This window comes from Bos indicus, chromosome 21, assembly GCF_029378745.1.
Source record: "Bos indicus isolate NIAB-ARS_2022 breed Sahiwal x Tharparkar chromosome 21, NIAB-ARS_B.indTharparkar_mat_pri_1.0, whole genome shotgun sequence".
Lineage (NCBI taxonomy): Eukaryota > Metazoa > Chordata > Mammalia > Artiodactyla > Bovidae > Bos > Bos indicus.
In genome coordinates, this window is record NC_091780.1 from 30,858,593 (window position 1) to 30,879,581 (window position 20,989).

General features: G+C 49.0%; 1 protein-coding gene across 3 annotated transcripts in view; it reads right to left on the reverse strand.

Moving 5' to 3' along the window:
• The window catches only part of ACSBG1 (acyl-CoA synthetase bubblegum family member 1), a 59,275-nt gene that overhangs the window by 887 nt on the left and 37,399 nt on the right, over positions 1 to 20,989 (reverse strand). For all 3 annotated transcript variants that reach the window (XM_070775309.1, XM_070775310.1, XM_019984019.2), the window contains 11 exons: positions 16,787 to 17,007; positions 16,255 to 16,343; positions 15,836 to 15,956; positions 6,899 to 6,979; positions 6,661 to 6,810; positions 6,148 to 6,324; positions 5,055 to 5,236; positions 3,901 to 4,131; positions 2,975 to 3,192; positions 1,790 to 1,929; positions 992 to 1,238 (listed from right to left, as the gene is read on the reverse strand). In XM_070775309.1, coding sequence (XP_070631410.1) covers positions 992 to 1,238; positions 1,790 to 1,929; positions 2,975 to 3,192; positions 3,901 to 4,131; positions 5,055 to 5,236; positions 6,148 to 6,324; positions 6,661 to 6,810; positions 6,899 to 6,979; positions 15,836 to 15,956; positions 16,255 to 16,343; positions 16,787 to 17,007 — 1,857 coding nt within the window. The remainder of the gene's footprint in view (positions 1 to 991; positions 1,239 to 1,789; positions 1,930 to 2,974; positions 3,193 to 3,900; positions 4,132 to 5,054; positions 5,237 to 6,147; positions 6,325 to 6,660; positions 6,811 to 6,898; positions 6,980 to 15,835; positions 15,957 to 16,254; positions 16,344 to 16,786; positions 17,008 to 20,989) is intronic.

The window sequence follows — 20,989 nt, forward strand, 5'->3', positions numbered from 1 at the left end:
GTTGGGTAGTTTACATGATGTAACTAATAGGCAGATCATCCCTGCATTTCAGTGATCACTAATACAATGTTGGACATTATGCTTTGATTGCTTGTGATGGGGGCAGGGGAAAGCCCTGGCCAGGGAGGGCCTCTGCCATGGTCTTTATGAGAGGTCTTCCTCGTTTCACTTTTCTTGGCCTTGGTTCTCTCCTTTCAGGCAAGGCTGAAAGGGCTCTGCTTTGGGTAGCTTAGATTCCATTTTGTGCTAACTCATACTTGGCTGTGTAACTGGAGACTTCAAGATCAAAGCCATTTATAGAAACTGCTTAGAGAGGACATCTGTCTGGTTGACCTTACATTCAATTTGTTAGCACCAGACAGCCAGATAAACTCAGGGTCTCTGATAGCAGCTCAGCATTACTGTAGATATTTGCCTCTGGGTTCAGCCTGACGGGTTGGAGGGAGTCTCATTGAAAAAGCCATTTCCACCTTGCCCTGTGTCATGAACACCCCAAGATGCTACAGCCAAGAGCGACTTCATCCATCTGGCTGAGGCCACCCCAGAGGTCTCTTCTGATTCTGTGAACCATTGGTCCAGAAGGGTTTCATCCCTTTACCTGTTGCATGAGCTGCCTTTACAAAAGATTATGGTGTTCTCACTCCCTGGAGCCAAGTGAAACTCTAGCCCAAACTCTAACAGGGCCTTGGTGTCTGCTTGGTGGTCCCATTGTGCTTTCAGAGGAAAACGATTTCTCAGTCAAAGCAAAGTTAAATGTCGTATGTTCAAATGAATGAGTTCCAGCACATGTACATTGAACAGGCTCTACCCAAACACAAGCCCAGGCACTGAGCAGTCAAGGTCCTCCCACAGGAAGGAGGTAGGTGTCACCTGAAGTGCCATCAGGGACCTTCGGTTTGCCAAGGCTGCTTCCTAGTGGGCACCTCCCAGGCTCTGCCATGGCCTCTGCCCACCTGCACAGCCCCTGCAATTGTGTAAAGAAAACACCTACCCAACTCTCCACCTGAAATGGAGAAGTCCTTCTCAAGAATGGCCCACTTCTGGATGTGGTAGGGTCGTGCAGCTGCATTCATGTTGACTCTCTGGATCCCTTCTTCGATGGCCTGATACACGGCCTCATCCTTCTTCCCCACAACCTCAGATACCGTGGTGGCTTTGCTGCCAACCCTCTGGCAGAACTCTACAGCTTGTTCCGTCAGATTATCCGTGGGCTCAAAGGTGTCAGGGTCCAGAGTGCACTGAAAAGCCAGAGACAGATCAGAACCAAGCCTCGCTCCACAGGTCGCATGCCCGGGCCTTGGAGGAGGTCTCACTGCTGATCATCATGGATGTGGATCACTGTGAGCTGTTTCAGAGAGATGGTTCTAGAACGAATAGGATGTGCTACTCAGACTGCTTGAGCCCCTTAGGGCAGGTAGAAGGAAGGGAGGACTGAGATTTAGATGACCTCGGCCAATGAGATCATCTTTTAAAACAGGGGCCACAACTCTGGGCCTGTCTACTACCCCAGAATCAGATACCAGACATCAAACTGGGAGGTATCTACAGCACTTTGTACACTGGACTGTACTAGAAAACACAGGATCACCAAGACAGCACATTACTAACTCTAAAACGGGGCAGAGGGATTCCTTTATGCCACGGCTGCCCCGTAGTACAGGAAGAACTGACAACTTATTCCAGAATACGGTTGTGCCATCCGCACTGTCTTGGCCAAACGTTGCTTCTGCCTGGGGCAAGACCCACAGACCACCCACCGGCTGCTCCTTCCCCCACCCCCCAGACACACCTTCAAGGTTAGCAGCATGGACAGGAACTTCCTCTGGTCTCCAATCAGCATGGCATTGCTGATGATTGGCAGCTCCGTCTTCACGGCCTCCTCAATGGGCACAGGGGGCACGTTCTCCCCACCAGCTGTGATGATTAACTCTGAGGAGGCAAGGCCAGGCCCCCAGCATAGGCTTTAGTCCAGGGGCTCAGGACAAGTACACCCAGATTCTGCCCGGAGAGCTGACCCTCTATGGCCAGAAGGACCCAGGTTCGATCACACACCTGCCTGCGTGATTTCCAGAAAGGTATTCACCACTCACTGAGCTTCAGTTTCCCCTGGGAAATTGAGGTGTGGGGTTCCCACAGGGATGCTGAGGGCATTGGGCAACATAAATAAAGCACCTCTTCCTCGGAGGTGTCCCCAGCTTTCTTCCCTGGGGGAGCCAAGTTGCTCATGGGAAATTTGAAGTTTCATGCTTTATTTTAAATTTTACGTCCAATTTGTTTTCTACTTGGCATCATATCCATGTTTGGGTCCATGTTTGCATATAGAAATACAAAATATTACCCCTCACGTCTCAGTAGTTAGGACTCAGTGCTTTCACTGTTGGGGCCCAGGTTCAATCCCTGGTAGGGGAACTAAGATCCTGCAAGTCGAGCAGCATGCCCCACCCTTCCCTCCAAAAATTACATCCTCCAATTTTCTGGAAAGGCTTGCCTTGTTTACAGAGGGAGTTTGAATTCCGGCTTTGTCATTTATTAGCTGTGTGACCTTGGGCAAATTACTTAACCTCTCTGGTTGTCCTCATTAGTTAGGTTGGAGTAATAGCAGTATCTTTCCCACGGGAGACAATAATAAGTAAAACAATGTCATTCATTCATTGTTTTTCATTGGCCATTCATTCATTCACCTAAAAACCTTTAACTGGCCCTACCTCTCAGCTCTGCAGCAGCCTGGCACCCACTACCTTGCTGCAGCTGGGGGTGGAGGGGCCCGGAGGCGTGGTCAGAGGGAGCAGGTTCCTCCAAGCCCTGGAACAACCCCACAGGGAGTACTGAGGTCCCCAACTTCTCAAATGTTCATCGATGGCAAGGCATGTGGCATTAACTAAGACCTCAATACTTATAGTGGGTACAAATAGTGGTTGCAGTATAATTGCTCCCACGTCCCATCACAGCCTCGAACCCAGCTGGCGGCACTCACCTTTGAGACGCCCCGTGATATAGAGGAAGCCATCGGCATCCAGGCGGCCCGTGTCTCCGGTGTGCAGCCAGCCCTCGGCGTCAATGGCCTCACACGTCTTGTCCTCCATGTTCAGGTAGCCCATGAAGATGGTGCGGCCCCACAGGCAGATCTCCCCGATGCCCTCTGCGTCCTCATTCACCAGCTTCACCTGGCAACCTGGCACCACCTTGCCGGAACTGGGTGTAGAGAGGCCAGGAGGGATGGTCAGAGGGAGCAGTTTCCTCCAAGCCCTAGATCAGTCCCTACAGGGAGCCCTGGGGCCCCCAACCTCTCAGTGTTCATCGACAGCTAGAATGTCCCCTCCTGGGATTTTTATATTTTAATAGGGTCCTCATAGCTAAGAGGTAGGGCCAGTTAAATGTTTACAGGTGAATGAATGAATGAATGAATGGGCAAAATCTTAATGGGATAACTTCATGTGCTGTGATGGGCAGGCAGGGAGGGGAGATATTTAAGTACAACAGAGAATCCTTCAACTCACTCCCCAGAGCTGACTGCCTTCCCAGTGCACCAGAGGACTGGCCCAGTCCCCACCAGCTCCCATCACAGTTGGAGCCTGGGCCATCAACAATGCTGGGACACCCTCTAACACACCCCATGCTACTGGAGGGAGGGAACAAAGGGATGTTCCTCCCTCAGAACCCTGCTTAGGGAGCCCCTGAGCTGCAAGGCTGTTTATATCCACAGACCCATGTGACACTGTCACAGGGACCACCCCCACAAGACTCAGGCCTGGCAAAGGGACTTGGCCCAAGATAGAGCTGTTGGCACTTAGGGATCCATGGTCCAGTGGTCTGGGCCCAAGGTCCTAATCAGCAGATAGGCACCGACAGGTATCAGCAAAGATGTTCAGGCCAGCATATGTGCCAAAACCTGGGACATACCTATAGAGTCGGTAGTTGTAGGGGCTGGACATGAAGTGGGGGCCTGAGGTCTCGCTGAGGCCGTAGCCTGCATACAAGCGGATGTTGAGGCCCAGGAAGAAGTGCTGTGTCTCCGCAGTCATGGGGGCTGCCCCGTAGAAGTTCTTCTGACACTTGGCAAAGCCCAGCGCCTGGCGGACCTTGGCTAGCACCAGGTAATCTGCCAGTCGGGTTGTGAAGGGCTTCAGATCGCTGGTAGGAGAGAGAGAATGGCTTGCAGAAGACAACACATCCACACACATGCATTAAAAGGGAGGGGGTGGTCAGTGGGTACCCTGAATGGCAATTTCAGTTATCTACTCTGATGGATGATGTGGTGATGCTGAATCCATCACTAAATATTTTCAATATTGGCCCTTCCTATGAACATGCATGCACACATGGGTGTATACATGTAGTTTTGTGCAAATACATCTTGAGCAGGAAGTCAGAAAAACAGATTCAGCTGTGTATGACAACACAGATGCACAAAAGCGAACATACAATAACATGCACATGTAGACACTTGAAGTATGTATGCACAGACACGTGAACACACATGTCTGATCCCATTTGAAACCCCGGAATAGAGTCGTTTATACATATTTACTTTTCACATCCTTGCAAATGAAATGGCACAGACACGTGTACACATCGCGTGTGACACGATACAGTTTCACAGACACACTAGTGGTGGAAAGCATTTCCAAACTGGAACAGGCCAGATTTATGCTGTCGACCCTCCTACAGCACTGGGTGAGAATTTAAAAGCAATCAAAAGACTGTGGGTGGAAGATTGGGATGTTGGGAAGGCTGGTAAAACCCCCATCACTGTGGCCTCTACTTGAGCCACCTTCTGAAGTCAGGAGTCCCCTCAGGAGACTGCCAGAAGCTGCTCCCAGGGAGGTGAATGCTACTCCAGAGGGAGCAAGTCAGTTCTTGCAGTCAGAACCCAAAGATGGGGTTACTGTCTCCTGTGGGATCTGGGAGGAGAACAGGGGTTCAAGCCCAGCCACTGATGGGGCCTCTGAGAAGGGGTCGGGATAAGCCTGGCCTCTCAGATCCTACATTGTGTCCTGGGGTTACGAGCCAGCCCTGCTGCCTCCCCAGGCCTCTTCTTCCCTGGTCCCCTGTACCTGCTCGGGCAGGTGAGGTTCTGCTCCAAGGTCACCGACATGGCCCAGAGCAGCATCTTGCGCCAGATGAAGCCAGACTGAGCCGCCACCTCCTGGATCTGCTCCATGATCTTCTCCCACACCCGAGGCACCCCCATGTGGGACGTGGGCTCCACCTCCCGCAGCGTGTTCACCAGACTCCCCTGTTTGCCACCAGCGAGAGACAGGCTTGTGGTGGAGAGCCAGCTGGGAGCCAGGAGGCCTGTCCCCAGAGTCAGCGTGCACCCGTGCAGGCCCCCTGCACACAGGCACTCGCACAGGTGCACACCATGCAACTCACGTCCCATACTATTGGCTAGGACACAACAGCCATCCCTTCCCCGCTCCTCTTTGTTAACAGAACCCTGATGTTGCTCAGGTGCCAGGGTGGCCAGTCCTGGTAGCAGCCACTTTTCTATCAGTCTAACTCAGACATGGTCACCCCATTCCTCTAAGCAGTGACTGGGCTTCCCAGGTGGCGCTAGTGGTAAAGAAACCATCTGCTAAATCTGTTCAATCCCTGAGTTGGGAAGATCCCCTGGAGGAGGGCATGGCAACCCACTCCAGTGTTCTTGCCTGGAGAATCCCATGGACAGAGGAGCCTGGTGGGCTACAGTCCATAGGGTTGCAAAGAGTCAGACATGACTAAAGCAACTTCGCACACACACACACAAGCAGTGACTAGTCGAGGAATGGACATGGGACATGATTTGGACCCATGTAGGGGGAGGAAGAAGCCTGTTAGAGGGCATCTGGGGATGTTCTCCTCAAGGTAAAAAGAAGGAGCCCAAGCACAGGTGTAGTGTATGAGACCGTGATGCAGGGCAGGGCTGTGGCCATCTGGGACCATCCTGTGATCTTACACTGAGGGTGGCCTGACCTTGCTGGTGTTGTGGACCCACAGAACCACTCTGACTCAACTTCGCTTTACGTAATATCATTGAGTTCCCTTCTTGTTTGGTCATCTGAGTTAGGCTGTGAACACACAGGGGACCGGCAGGCTCACAAATGCTCGCACAGGGCCCACAGACACAAGCACACACATGGGCACACGTACAGGCAGAGGCAGACTGACCTTCAGAGCATCAGGCTCGGCAAAGCAGACCTGGGCCCCCCACTGGATGCCTGTCCACAGGTCATGGATCTGGGCGGCAATGTGGCTGAGAGGCAGGTAGCTGACCACCACCTCCTGTTGGATTTCCGCAGGTTGGATGTCACCGGCCTGGCTGCCGTACCGTGCTGTCCACGTGATCTGGAGGATGGGCAGATGGGCGCCGGGCAGTATCTTCAAGTCAGCTCTGGAAGTGCCCACACCTGGAGCCACCCTAGGGGCTTGGGGTACTTCTTTGGAGTGTTCTTTGAACACCTTCCTGGGCATCTCTGCAGGCACCCCTCTGGGCCAGGCCTTGCCCTTCCATCCCGCTCCACTTTGCTGGGCTCAGTCTGGACCACAGACTTAAGAGCTGTCGTACTTATCTCAGATCTCTGAACGGAGGGGCTGAAGGAGCCCCCTCGAGGGCTGCTGGGGCAAGGCCATTGCCCAGATCCACCCTCAGCCCACCCCCACACATCTGGGCATCCGTCCTACATTGTCCTGACTCAGCATCACACCCTTGGGGTTCCCGGTGGTGCCCGACGTGTAGACCAATGCACAGCACTGGTTAGGCTTCTGGGCGTTGATGATGACGTCCAGGGCCTCCTCAGGCACCTCATTCCCCAGCTCCATGAGCTCCTCCATCTGCACCAGGTGGGAGAGTGGGGGCAGTCCCGGTGAGCTGGGTGGGCTCGCACAGGCCCCCGCTGCCCCCCAGGCCCCCTACCCGTACCGTGTACACGCTGGGCATCCGCATGGGAGGCGCTTCTCTATATATCACTACTGCCTTCAGATGTGGTAGGTGTTTCCAGATCTGTGTGGACAGAGAAAATAAGTGGGGTTTCATTAAAAATAAAAGTCACTTCTTAAGAAGAACCCCATCCCCAGGTGTTAGCCAGCCTGGCAGGCGTCTTGTGGCAAAGGTTGTTGGTCCCCAGCTCTGACCTTCGACTCAGCAGGACACATGCCACCCTTAATGCCTGATTTCCCATCATGAGAACTTTGGAGCATCAGAGGTGGAATAAACAGGCGGCAGGGAATGACTTCTCTTAAAGGAAAGCCAGACAAGCTGGGGCCTGGCTGAATGGAACAGAAGACTGTGTAACTATGGAAGAGAGAAGCAGAGAGGAAGGGGTAGAGGAAATCAGAACTCAGTTATCTCACTGAGTTGAGGTGTCAGAGGTCAGAGTTCAGGAAAGCTGGGGTGCCTAGAATTTGTGAGATAGAATACCAGACAAGAGAGAACTGGCAGAGAAAGAGTTCGATGAATCTCTTTAGGTGTCTTCTTGAGTCTTTGGCGGAATACCAATCCGCACAGGCATAGGTGAAACTTCAAGAAACTGGAAGAATAGATGCTGGAGGAAGATCAATGGCTGGGGCTAGAAGACAAACAAGAGCTTGTATGGGGCCAGAGATATTTGTGTTTCCATCAGCCAGAGTGAAGGGCCCTTAGGAGGTATGAAATACAGACTTCAGAAGCGACAAGTGTTAGCTATGGGGCTAAATCAGCCTTAGAGGAAAGGCTATGTAAACCTGCCCTGAAAGGCTTCATTAAACACAAGTTTCAAAACGAAGTTGAGAAAGAGAAAAAAACTTGAATAAATTAACATGGGTGAGAAAACTAAGAAACCTAACATACACGTAATTGGAGTCCCAGGAAACATTTTTTAATTGAAAAAAGCCTGAGAAATTTCTAAATTTGATTAAAACTGTAAATCCATCAACTCAAGACTCCCAGTGAATTCCAAGCAGGGTAATCACAAAGGAAAACCATTCCAAGACACAGCATGATCCCATTGCTGAAAACCAGTGATAAAAGAAAAAATCTTAAAAGAGGTCAGAGAAATAAGATATACCATGTGGAAAGGAACAAAGATAAGAAAGTACAGACTATTTATCAGAAGTTATGCAAAGTAGAAAACATTGGGATGGAGTCTTTAAAGAGCTAAAAGGAAAAAAAAAAAAGAAACCCCATTAACCCTGAATTCTAAATCAAATGAAAATATCTTTTGAAAAATGAAGGCAAAAATGAGAAGCTGACAGAAGGCAATTGCCCTTGGACTTGTATTCCAAGAAATGTTGAAGAAAACTCTTTAGGAGGAAGGAAGACGAACCAGATGAAGGGGAGGACATGAAGGGATGAAGAGAGCCAGAAACAGCATATATGTGGGCAAACCAAAAAGAACATCTTCCCTTTCTTTAAAAAAATTTTGAATGATACATGACTATTTAAATACTACATTGTAGTGACTTCTCTGGTGGGTCCAGTGGCTAAGACTCTGCTCTCCCAGTGCAGGGGCCCAGGTTTAATCCCTGGTCAGGGAACTAGATCCTACATGCTAAAACTAAGAGTTGAGCTCCCATGCCACACTGGAGAGTGAAGATCCCAAGTGAGGCAACTAAGATCTGACATCAGTTCAGTTCAGTCGCTCAGTCGTGTCCAACTTTTTGCGACCCCATGAATTGCAGCACGCCAGGCCTCCCTGTCCATCACCAACTCCCGGAGTTCACTCAAACTCATGTCCATTGAGTCGGTGATGCCATCCAGCCATCTCATCCTCTGTCGTCCCCTTCTCCTCCTGCCCCCAATCCCTTCCAGCATCAGGGTCTATTCCAATGAGTCAAATCTTCTCATGAGGTGGCCAAAGTATTGGAGTTTCGGCTTTAGCATCAGTCCTTCCAATGAACACCCAGGACTGATCTGCTTTAGAATGGACTAGTTGGATCTCCTTGCAGTCCAAGGAACTCTCAAGAGTCTTCTCTAACACCACAGTTCAAAACCATCAATTCTTCAGCGCTCAGCTTTCTTCACAGTCCAACTCTCACATCCATACGTGACCACTGGAAAAACCATAGCCTTGACTAGACGGACCTTTGTTGGCAAGTAATATCTTTGCTTTTGAATATGCTATCTAGGTTAGTCATAACTTTCCTTCTAAGGAGCAAGCATCTTTTAATTTCATGGCTGCAATCACCATCTGCAGTGATTTTGGAGCCCAGAAAAATAAAGTCTGACACTGTTTCCACTGTTTCCCCATCTATTTCCCATGAAGTGATGGGACCAGATGCCATGATCTTCGTTTTCTGAATGTTGAGCTTTAAGCCAACTTTTTCACTCTTCACTTTCACTTTCATCAAGAGGCTTTTTAGTTCCTCTTCACTTTCTGTCATAAGGGTGGTGTCATCTGCATATTTGAGGTTATTGATATTTCTCCCGGCAATCTTGATTCCAGCTTGTGTTTCTTCCAGCCCAGCGTTTCTCATGATGTACTCTGCATACAAGTTCAATAAGCAGGGTGACAATATACACCCTTGACATACTCCTTTTCCTATTTGGAACCAGTCTGTTGTTCCATGTCCAGTTCTAACTGTTGCTTCCTGACCTGCATATAGGTTTCTCAAGAGGCAGGTCAGGTGGTCTGGTATTCCCATCTCTTTCAGGATTTTCCACAGTTTATTGTGATCCACACAGTCAAAGGCTTTGGCATAGTCAATAAAGCAGAAATAGATATTTTTCTGGAACTCTCTTGCTTTTTCCATGATCCAGTGGATGTTGGCAATTTGATCTCTGGTTCCTCTGCCTTTTCTAAAACCAGTTTGAACATCTGGAAGTTCATGGTTCATGTATTGCGGAAGCCTGGCTTGGAGAATTTTGAGCATTACTTTACTAGCATGTGAGATGAGTGCAATTGTGCAGTAGTTTGAGCATTCTTTGGCATTGCCTTTCTTTGGCATTGGAATGAAAACTGACCTTTTCCAGTCCTGTGGCCACTGCTGAGTTTTCCAAATTTGCTGACATATTGAGGTGCAGCACTTTCACAGCATCATCTTTCAGGATTTGAAATAGCTCAACTGGAATGCCATCACCTCCACTAGCTTAGTTCATAGTGATGCTTCCTAAGGCCCACTTGACTTCACATTCCAGGATGTCTGGCTCTAGGTGAGTGATCACAGCATCATGATTATCTGGGTCGTGAAGATCTTTTTTGTACAGTTCTTCTGTGTATTCTTGCCATCTCTTCTTAGTATCTTTGGCTTCTGTTAGGTCCATACCTAACAGAAGGTCCTTTATCGAGCCCATCTTTGCATGAAATATTCCCTTGGTATCTCTAATTTTCTTGAAGAGATCTCTAATCTTTCCCATTCTGTTGTTTTCCTCTATTTCTTTGCATTGATCACTGAGGAAGGCTTTCTTATCTCTCCTTGCTATTCTTTGGAACTCTGCATTCAGATGCTTATATCTCTCCTTTTCTCCTTTGCTTTTCACTTCTCTTCCTTTCACAGCTATTTGTAAGGCCTCCTCAGACAACTATTTTGCCTTTTTACATTTCTTTTTCTTGAGGATGGTCTTGATCCCTGTCTCCTGTACAATGTCACGAACCTCTGTCCATAGTTCATCAGGCACTCTGTCTATCAGATCTAGTCCCTTAAATGTATTTCTCACTTCCACTGTATAATCATAAGGGATTTGATTTAGGTCATACATGAATGACATAGTGGTTTTCCCTACTTTCTTCAATTTAAGTCTGAATTTGGCAATAAGGAGTTCATGAGCTGAGGAACAGTCAGCTCCTGGTCTTGTTTTTGCTGACTGTATAGAGCTTCTCCATCTTTGGCTGCAAAGAATATAATCAATCTGATTTCAGTGTTGACCATCTGGTGATGTCCATGTGTAGAGTCTTCTCCTGTGTTGTTGGAAGAGGGTGTTGCTATGACCAGTGCGTTCTCTTGGCAAAACTCTATTAGCCTTTTCCCTGCTTCATTCCATATTCCAAGGCCAAATTTGCCTGTTACTCCAGGTGTTTCTTGACTTCCTACTTTTGCATTCCAGTCCCCTATAATGAAAAGGACATCTTTTTTGGGTGTTAGTTCTAAAAGGTCTTGTAGGTCTTCATAGAACAGTTCAACGTCAGCTTTTTCAGTGTTACTGGTTGGGGCATAGCCTTGGATTACTGTGATATTGAATGGTTTGCCTTGGAAATGAACAGAGATCATTCTGTCGTTTTTGAGATTGCATCCAAGTACTGCATTTCAGACTTTTTTATTGACCATGATGGCTACTCCATTTCTTCTAAGGGATTCCTGCCCACAGTAGTAGATATAATGGTCATCTGAGTTAAATTCACCCATTCCAGTCCCTTTCAGTTCGCTGATTCCTAGAATGTCGACATTCACTCTTGCCATCTCTTGTTTGACCACTTCCAATATGCCTTGATTCATGGACCTGACATTCTAGGTTCCTATGCAATATTGCCCTTTACATCATCAGACCTTGTGTCTATCACCAGTCACATCCACAACTGGGCATTCTTTTTGCTTTGGCTCCATCCCTTCATTCTTTCTGGAGTTATTTCTCCACTGATCTCCAGTAGCATATTGGGCCCCTACCGACCCAGGGAGTTCCCTTTCAGTATCCTATCATTTTGCCTTTTCACACTGTCCATGGGGTTCTCAAGGCAAGAATACTGAAGTGGTTTGCCATTCCCTTCTCCAGTGGACCACATTCTGTCAGACCTCTCCACCATGACCCGCCCGTCTTGGGTGGCCCCACACGGCATGGCTTAGTTTCATTGAGTTAGACAAGGCTGTGGTCCATGTGATCTGACAAGATCTGACACAGCCAAATAAATAACTAAGCAAGTAAATAAAATACTACATTGCAGGGCTTATAACTTACGTAGAACTTAAGCAGGAATGACAATCGCACAAAGTATGGAAAGGGGATGCAAGTACACAGTTGTAAGATTCATATGTTACATGCAAAGTAGTACAATATTACATGCTGATCGTATTTGAAAGTAGACTGTGATGAGTTAAAGATGCATGTTGTCAGCCCTAGAGCAAACACTAGAGGGAGAGCTAAGAAGCCAGTAGATAGAATGGAATGAAAGTGAAAGTGTCAGTCGCTCAGTCGTGTCCCACTCTTTATGACCCCATAGGCTGTAGCCCACCAGTCCATGGAATTCCTCTGTCCATGGAATTTTTCTGAAAAGAATGCTGGAGTGGGTTGCCATTCCCTTCTCCAGGGGATCTTCCCAACCCAGGGATGGAACCCACATCTGTTGCATTGCAGGCAAATTCATCTGAGCCACCATTCAGTCGTGTCAGACTCTTTGTGACCCCATGGACTGCAGCACGCCAGGCCTCCCTGTCCATCACCAACTCCTAGAGTTTACTCAAACTCATGTCCATTGAGTTGGTGATGCCATCTAACCATCTCATCCTCGGTCATCCCCTTCTCCTCCTGCCCTCAATTTTTCCCAGCATCAGGGTCTCTTCAAATGAGTCAGCTCTTCGCATCAGGTGGCCAAAGTATTCGAGTTTCAGCTTCAACATCAGTCCTTCCAGCAAATATTCAGGATTGATTTCCTTTAGGATGGACTGGTTGGCTCTCCTTGCTGTCCAAGGAGCTCTCAAGAGTCTTCTCCAACAACACAGTTCAAAAGCATCAGTTCTTTGGTGCTCAGTTTTCTTCATAGTCCAGCTCTCACATCCATACGTGACTAGATGGACCTTTGCTGGCAAAGTAATGTCTCTGCTTTTTAGTATGCTGTCTAGGTTGGTCATAACTTTTCTTTCAAGGAGCAAGTGTCTTTTGACTTCATGGCTGCAGTCACCATCTGCAGTGATTTTGGAGCCCCCCAAAATAAAGTCTCTCACTGTGTCCACTGTTTCCCCATTTTTTGCCATGAAGTGATGTGACCAGATGCCATGATGTTAGTTTTCTGAATGCTGAATTTTAAGCCAACTTTTTCACTCTCCTCTTTCACTTTCATCAAGAGGCTCTTCAGTTCTTCACTTTCTGCCATAAAGTGGTGTCATCTGCATATCTGAGGTTATTGGTATTTCTCCTGGCAGTCTTGATTCCAGCTTGTGCTTCATCCAGCCCAGCATTTCTCATGATGTACTCTGCATGTAAGTTAAATAAGCAGGGTGACAATATACAGCCTTGATGTACTCCTTTCCCAATCTGGAACCAGTCTGTTGTTCCATGTCCAGTTCTAACTGTTGTTTCTTGACCTGCATACAGATTTCTCAGGAGGCAGGTCAGTGGTCTGGTATTCCCATCTCATTTTCCACATTTTGTTGTGATCCAAACAGTCAAAGGCTTTGGCATAGTCAATAAAGCAGAAGTAGATGTTTTTCTGGAACTCTCTTGCTTTTTTGATGATCCAGTGGATGTTAGCAACTTGATCTCTGGTTCCTCTGCCTTTTCTAAATCCAACTTAAACATCTGGAAGTTCATGGTTCACGTACTGTTGAAGCCTGGCTTGGAGAATTTTGAGCCACCAGGGAAACCCATAGAATGGAATACTCAAAAATAAAACAAAACAAAAAATTGCATTCAAAAGAAATCACGAGAGAGGAGAAAAGGATCAAGGGATGGATGGGATCAAAGAACAAATAGGAAAGAACCAAGTGGTAGTTTTATAGACAATTTTGTCAGACTAGATAAAAAGTATGACTCAACTATATGCTGTCTAAAGAGACTTGCTTTAAATATAAGGACATATGTGGGTTAAAAGAGAAACAATGCAAAAATATATACCATGCAAACATTGATCAGAAGAGATCTGCAGTGGCTATATTAATATAAGACAAAGTAGCTTTGGAAGAATGGTTCTCAGAGGGACATTTCTTAATGATAAAGGGGTTAAGTCATCCAGATGACATAACAACATAACTATGTGCATACATGACAGAGTTTCAAAGTACACAAAGCAAAACCAGATTTAAAAGGATAAATAAATAATCCACAATAATTGAGATTTCAACCCTCAGTATTTGTTACCAGTAGAACAAACAGATAGAAAATTAACAGGGATATAGATGAGTTAACATATCAATCAATTGACATTATTAATATTTATAGGACATTCTACCCAACAAACTGAAGAATGCACATTCATTCAAATATGCATGGAACAGTCACCGACATAGGCCAGTTTTTTATCTACCACATCTACTTTGTACAAACAGGATGTTTCAAGTAGCAAAGAGCCCCAGGTGATGAGAGAAAGTTTTTTCTTTGGAAAAGAATCCTAGCTGATCAATTAGAAAACCAGTGTTTTCCCATGGCTCATGTATTCAATAATAATTAATTCAGGCAAAGTTCATCAGTGGAGAGTGATGGGGAATGCTGCAGTGGATGAGCAGGTGGCCACCCGAATCCAGGGAATGAAGCTCAGCGCCAGTCTAAGCGGTACCACCTGACATCACATGCCTCCTGAAGCTGTGCGATGGGAAGCACACAGCACCACCCACGGAGTGTTTTTGCCAATTAGCACCTAATCTGAAGGGCATCGAGGCTTGCGATCTAAAGGAAGCGTGGAGGTTACAGGGATAAGCTACACAACAGCTCAGGACCCCTGACCTGGTTTCTGCAGCATGTCTATGACAGAGGCTCTCACACTTGAGCCTGTGTCAGAATCACCGGGAGGTGTGGGCCCCACACCCTGTTTTTTAGAATCCGTAGGTCTGGGTGGGTTATGAAACTAAGTTCCCAGGTGATGTGACTGGTCCTGGACCACACTGGTCTATGGTACCGGACAAAAGGTGGGGGCTCTGTTTTGAATTAAAAGACTCCTAAGAGACACCACCAAATGCAACACATGGGCCTGGTTTAGATCTCAATTCAAACGAATTGCCTGGAAAAACACATTGTCAGTATTAGATGATAGGAAAGAATTCTTTGACTAGTGTAAATAAAGGCGATAAAGTTGCTGTGATGAAGAAACTGTCTTATATTTTATAAATATTGAGCTATTTAGGGGGTGAAATGCTGTGATGTCAGACATTTGCCTTCAAATACTTCCTACTGATGGGTGTGATGAAAAAACACTGATGATTATTAAATCTGGATGATCACTCTATGAGGGTCCACTATACTTTTCTCTCTATTTATGTTTGTCTGGAGAGTTTCAGAACACAGATTTTAGTCTGGCCAGTCCGGGGCTCCAGGTCCCACCATCCCAGGAGGCTGGAGACCACTTCTCCTGCCCTCAGGAGCAGGGGGGCACCGAGGTCCAGGTAACAGCTCCAGAACCAGAGCCAAGTCAACCCGGAGGAAGCCTCTCTGAGATGCCAGGAGCCACGGAGGGCCTTGCAGGCTGTTGGGTACAGCTGGGGCACAGAGGTGTCCTCAGGCCACTGAATGCCAGTGTGGTGTACATAACAGGGTCAATCAAGAAGGGGCCTTAAATGGATCAGGAGGCATCAGTGTGCCAGAAAGGTGCCAGCTGCCCCAAGAGGCACTTTTGGGCTCCTACTGTGCCCTACAGTCTCTAGAAGACACTGCAGCACTTGCTCTGGCTTGGCCCAAGCCCCACCCTGTGGCAGCCCGTACGCCCGTTCCCCACCAAGACTCAGACTTGGGTGCTCATGTGTCAGTGCCCTGAACCACCCAAGGGCACTCAACACTTCCCTGAAGGGAAAACCATGGAAGGCCATGGGCTGGCTGTGGGGGATGAAGGGTATGTTCCTTGAGCTTCCTGGGTCTCAGTTTTCAGACCTGACAAATGGGTCAGCGGCCATCACCCTGCTGTGCTGATGTGTGCTTGTCCTGAGGAGGGTTGCTGCTGAGGATGATGGGTGACTTTGGCAGGGAAGGTGGAGGTCTGTGAGGGTGCCTAGCCTGACCCCCGTGGCTGCTGCCCCCTTTCCCCCAAACCTTCAGGATCTTTTCCAGCTGTTTCTGTGTGTCGACCACGATGATGTTGGCGCGGCAGTCATAGGCGATATACTGACAGGCCTCAGGGGAGCTGGTCGTGTAGATGCCGGTGATGATGCCACTGTCAGAGACCCGGGAAGATGGGTGTCTGGGCGGGTAGAGCAGCCCACCCCCTCAGCCCCGACCCCTGCCCAACACACCCACAGCCCCTGGCCCCAGAGAGCTCCCATGGCCGGCCAGGCAGCTCAGCACAGCTGCTCTGGGCAGAAGGGGACAAAAGCGGGTCTGGAGAGGGCCCCAGGGAAGAGATGAGATGTTGGGGAGGGGGTGGGGGGCCCCTAAAAAGAGTAATGACCCTCTCTTCACTCTTTGCCCCCCTCCAACCCACTGGGAACTCTGCCCCTCCCTCAGCCACTCACCCTCCGAAGACTGCGCCCACTGCTGAGAAGAACCACTCCGGGGAGTTGAAGGCGAGGATGGCCACGCTGTGGGCCCGCTCCAGGCCGAGCTCCAGATCAAAGGTAGACAGTCCGGGTCAACCAGCAGGAAAGGGGCCTCTCATTCTCACCAAACCCCCCTTCCAGACAGCAGGGGACTCTGCCGGCCCACCTCAGGGACCACCTCCCAGGGTCAGAGTGTGCCCTGGGGGACCAGCCACTCAACAGCCCTTGCTGCCCCTCCCAGGCCTTCCCGGGGAGCCCACCCCTCAGCCCAGTGCACCAGGCTTCCCAGCCCCCTCGAGCGGGCCGACAAATGAGAAGCTTGTGACACATCCTGGCACGTAGTAAGGGTCCAATGAACTTAAACCCTCAGCCCCAGGCCAGAATGGACCATTAGCTCAATGAACAGGACGGTTTTACAGTGATCTTGTCTAAGGGCTTGTCCAGTGGGGTATCGGAAGGAGGTCTGTGAAGGCCAGAACTGAGGTCAGGCCTTGGGCGGCTTCCTCACCTTCAGGAAGCCCTTGGCAGCTTTGCGGGCCAGCAGGTAGTACTGGGTGTAGGAGATGTGTTCCCACGTGCCCTGCCTCTTGAAGCCCATAGCACTGAGGTCCCCATACTTGTCCAGAGTCGTGGAGAACATCTGATGAACAGTGCGGGGAGTCTGCGAGCAGATGGGGTCTATGCGTAGGCGGACGCGCCCGTCGGCCCGAGTCGTCCATAGCGCCTCCTCTGCAGGGTCAGGGAGACCACAGCTTGCATTGTGCCAGCCAGGGCTTGTCCCCAGGGGACTCTTGCTCCTTCCCTGGGCAGAGCTCCCAGGCCTCTGGTTCCCACAACGCCTTGAGCACTGAGCCACAAGGGCTGGCAGACTGGTGAGGAGGCTGCCTGGAGGGGGATGCCTGACGGCCCTGAAGGATGGGCAAGGCTCTAGGGAGGCAGCAATGAAGAGGGAGGGCAGAAGGAGGTCTTGGGGACCCTAGACACTTTTCTGCTAGGGTCCATCATGCCAGCTGGAATTTGCCCCCAGAGGCTGGGTAGTCAGCAGTGGATGTGGGGGTTGCCCAGAAGAGCAGGACTCTCGGATCCTCTGGGGTTTCTACCCTTCCTCTGTCTCCTGAGAAGTGGTTGGGGACAGACCCAAATGGCAGAAGATCAAAACATCAAAAATAGCAACACTTCCAGGGGGCTAGAGGAGACTGGAAACTAGCCGGCTCTGATCACTAGCCTGGAAAATTTCCCAGTCCCACGAGATAATCTAACCATCTCTTTGCTCATCCCTGCCAGGGCCAGGCCCCATGTGAAACCCTCACGTGGGGATCTCATCTCATCTGCACAACATGGGTCTGGTAGCCCCCTTTTACAGATGGGGCAGCTGCAGCTCAGCGAGGCTCAGTCATTTCCCCCATGTCACACAGTGGGAAAGGCATGCCTGACACTGTCCCGGGCACCACCTACCCATTAAGTTTACTGAGTGCGATAGATGAAACAGAGCTTTACCATCTCGTCCGTGAGATGTGGGGTGAGCTATTTGACCTCTGAGTCTGTTTTCTCAGGGGAAAGCTGAGGGTTTAGTTCTCAGGGATGTTATGAGGGTCAAAAGAATGAAAGAGCTTCAGCATGTAGTTGGTGCCCAATAAATGCACACCTTGTTCTTCCTCCCTTTTTCCGGATCATTTGCAAAGGGGTTGGGTGGTCTAGACACTTGTCCATGGGGCTGCCTTCTGGGGCCAGAGCAGTCATTCTACGGTGAGTCACCGGTGAGGGAGTGGGGACCACAGGGGCTACGGCGCCACCTGCTGGCCAACCCGCTCTGAGAGGGAGAGGTCCCACTTCCTTGGACATCCATCTGGAGCCAAGACCAACAGTGAGCTGTATGACAGACGGTTCTGAGGCAGCCAGCAGATGGACCTTGTCTCTTCCTTCAATACTCTAGGGTTTCATGTGAACCCTGGAGTTGGCAGAAAGAGGTGGAGGCCCTGGGGCTGGGACAGAAGAGCCCACCCTTCCTCCCATGGAGGCCAGGGACGGGGAACAGGGGACATACATGCGTGCTTAGTTGCTCCATCGCGTCTGAATCTTGGGGACCCTTTGGGCTGTAGCCCGCCAGGCTCCTTTGTCCATGGAATTCTCCAGGAAAGAATACTGGAGTGGGTTGCCATTTCCTCCTCCAGGCAACCTTCCCGACCCAGGGATTGAACCCACGTCTCCTGTGTCTCCTGCATTGCAGATGGATTCTTTACCCACTGAGCCATCAGAGAAGCCATTAAAAGGGGACATGCTGCTAAGTCACGTCAATCGTGTCTGACTCTGTGCGACCCCATGGACTGCAGCCCACCAGGCTCCCCAGTCCCTGGGATTCTCCAGGCAAGAATACTGGAGTGGGTTGCCATTTCCTTCTCCAATGCAGCGAAGTGAAAAGTGAAAGTGAAGTCCCTCAGTCGTGTCCGACTTTTAGCGACCCCATGGACTGCAGCCTACCAGGCTCCTCCATCCATGGAATTTTCCAGGCAAGAGTACTGGAGTGGGGTTCATTGCCTTCTCCAAAAAGGGGACATATCCAGGCCCAAATAGGAAAACAGAATGTCTGGGGCAGGGGCATGGCTGCTTGGAAATGCAGGCTAGGGCAGAGAGAAGGTCACCCAGTGCCAGGCAGTGTGTACTGTTGAAGGCCAAGACCAGGCTGGCTGGCATCCATGGCTGCCTTCTCTGCAGAGGCCCATCACCAGCCGCTGCTGGACCCCCACGCCCCCTAGTGGAGGTTTGAGTCAGCGCCTGCTGAGGAGCCCTCTCCAATTGCTCCTTAGACTTCTCCAAGCCCCTTCTTCCAGGTTCTTCTTCCTGGAACCCCAGCCTGGCAGACCCCAGAGATCAACCTCTTTACAGTCTCCAACCCCTGCACTTTGTGCAAGTCTGCTCACATGAGCAGACCAGGGTAAAGACACAGCCTGTAGAGTCAGGTCAACCTGGGTTCAAATTCCGTTCTGCCATTCCCTGTTGCGTGACTTTGGCAAGTCTTTCTCCTCCCAGCTCCATTCGAATAGTCTTCAAGCGCAAAGGGCTGGCAAGAGAGACCAGAGCCTCATACAGGTGGCAGGAATATAAAATGGTGCAGCCATGATGGTAGACAGTTAGGCAGTTTCTTAAAAAGTTCAACGTAAATCTACTATACAACCCAGCAAGAAATGAAAGTACGTACCCCACAAAGACTTGTACAGGAACATTCATAGCAGCGTGAGTTACAGCAGTCAAGAGTTGGAAACAACAAATGTCCATCAACTGGACACTATTTGGCTCCACAAAGGAACAAAGTGCTGATACAGGCCACACCATGAATGAAACTCAAAACATATCTGGTGAAAGAAGCCGAAAGGACCACATATTGTCTGATTTCATTTCTATGATACGTCCAGAAAAGGTGGAAATGATAGAAAGCAGATGAGTGGTAGCCTGGGACTTGGGAATGGGGAGTGACCACAAATTTGCATCAAGGGTCTTTTTGGGGTGATGGAAATGTTCTAAAATTGAATTGCAATGAGGCTGGTACATTTGCAAATTTGCTAAAAAATCATTGAAAAGGTGACTTTTTTCAATGAAAAAGTGAAAAATCATTGCATTTACAAAGGGCAAATGTACACCTGAACAAAACTGCTTTTAAAAATGGAAAGATGGGAGGAAATGAAATTCCCTGGTGGTCTACTGGTTAGGACTCTGCACTTTCATTGCCAAGGGCCCTGGTTCGATCCCTGGTTGGGAATCCCACAAGACATGAGATACAGCCAGAAAAAAAAAAAAGGAGGAAGAATGCTAACACCACCCCCCAAATTGGCACGAGAATTCTGTAAGGTAGCCCAACCAGAGTGCCCAGAGTCTGGCAATCACTTTCCAGTAGCTGGTAGCTGTCTTCCCTTCCCTAGTACAGGTTCTTCTTGGTGCTTAGGACAGAAAAGGTATATTTTCCTGTGGGCGTTCTAGTTGCTCAGGTTCCACTACATTTACCTGTTCCCCCAGGCTTGCCAAGATAATGAGAGATAAGTCTTACAACCTCTTGTGAAAGTTTCGCTCAGCCAAAAGTTTTCACTTATCAATTTTTAAGTGAACCTTTTTTTAAAAAAATTACAAAACTATATGTTTGTTCTAAGAAACAGGAAACGTTAGAAGTACATAAAATAAAAATGGATAGGTCTTCCTTAAGTCTAGGTAATCACTGTTGTCATTTGGTGTGTGTCCTGCGTATACAGGGGCTTCCTAGGTGATGCTAGTGGTAAAGAACCCGGCTCCCAATGCAGGAGACCTAAGAGACGTGGGTTCAATCCCAGGGTTGGGAAGATCCCCTGGAGAAGAGAATGGCAACCCACTCCAGTATTCTTGCCTGGAGAATCCCATGGATAGAGGAGCCTGGCAGCTGCAGTCCATGGGGTCGCACAGAGTCAGACACGACTGAAGCGACTGAGCACACACACACGCACTGTGTATACAAATATATGTACAAGGAATTCATTTTAACTTTGTGGCTGTTATCTTTTTAACCAAAGGGGGAAAAAAAAGAATCATGTTACTATTGTATTAATCAAGGGTAAAGGGTCTTCCCTGGTGGCTCAGACGGTAAAGCGTCTGTCTGCAATGCTGGAGATCCGGGTTCGATCCCTAGGTCAGGAAAATCCCATGGAGAAGGAAATGGCAACCCACTCCAGGACTCTTGTCTGGAAAATTC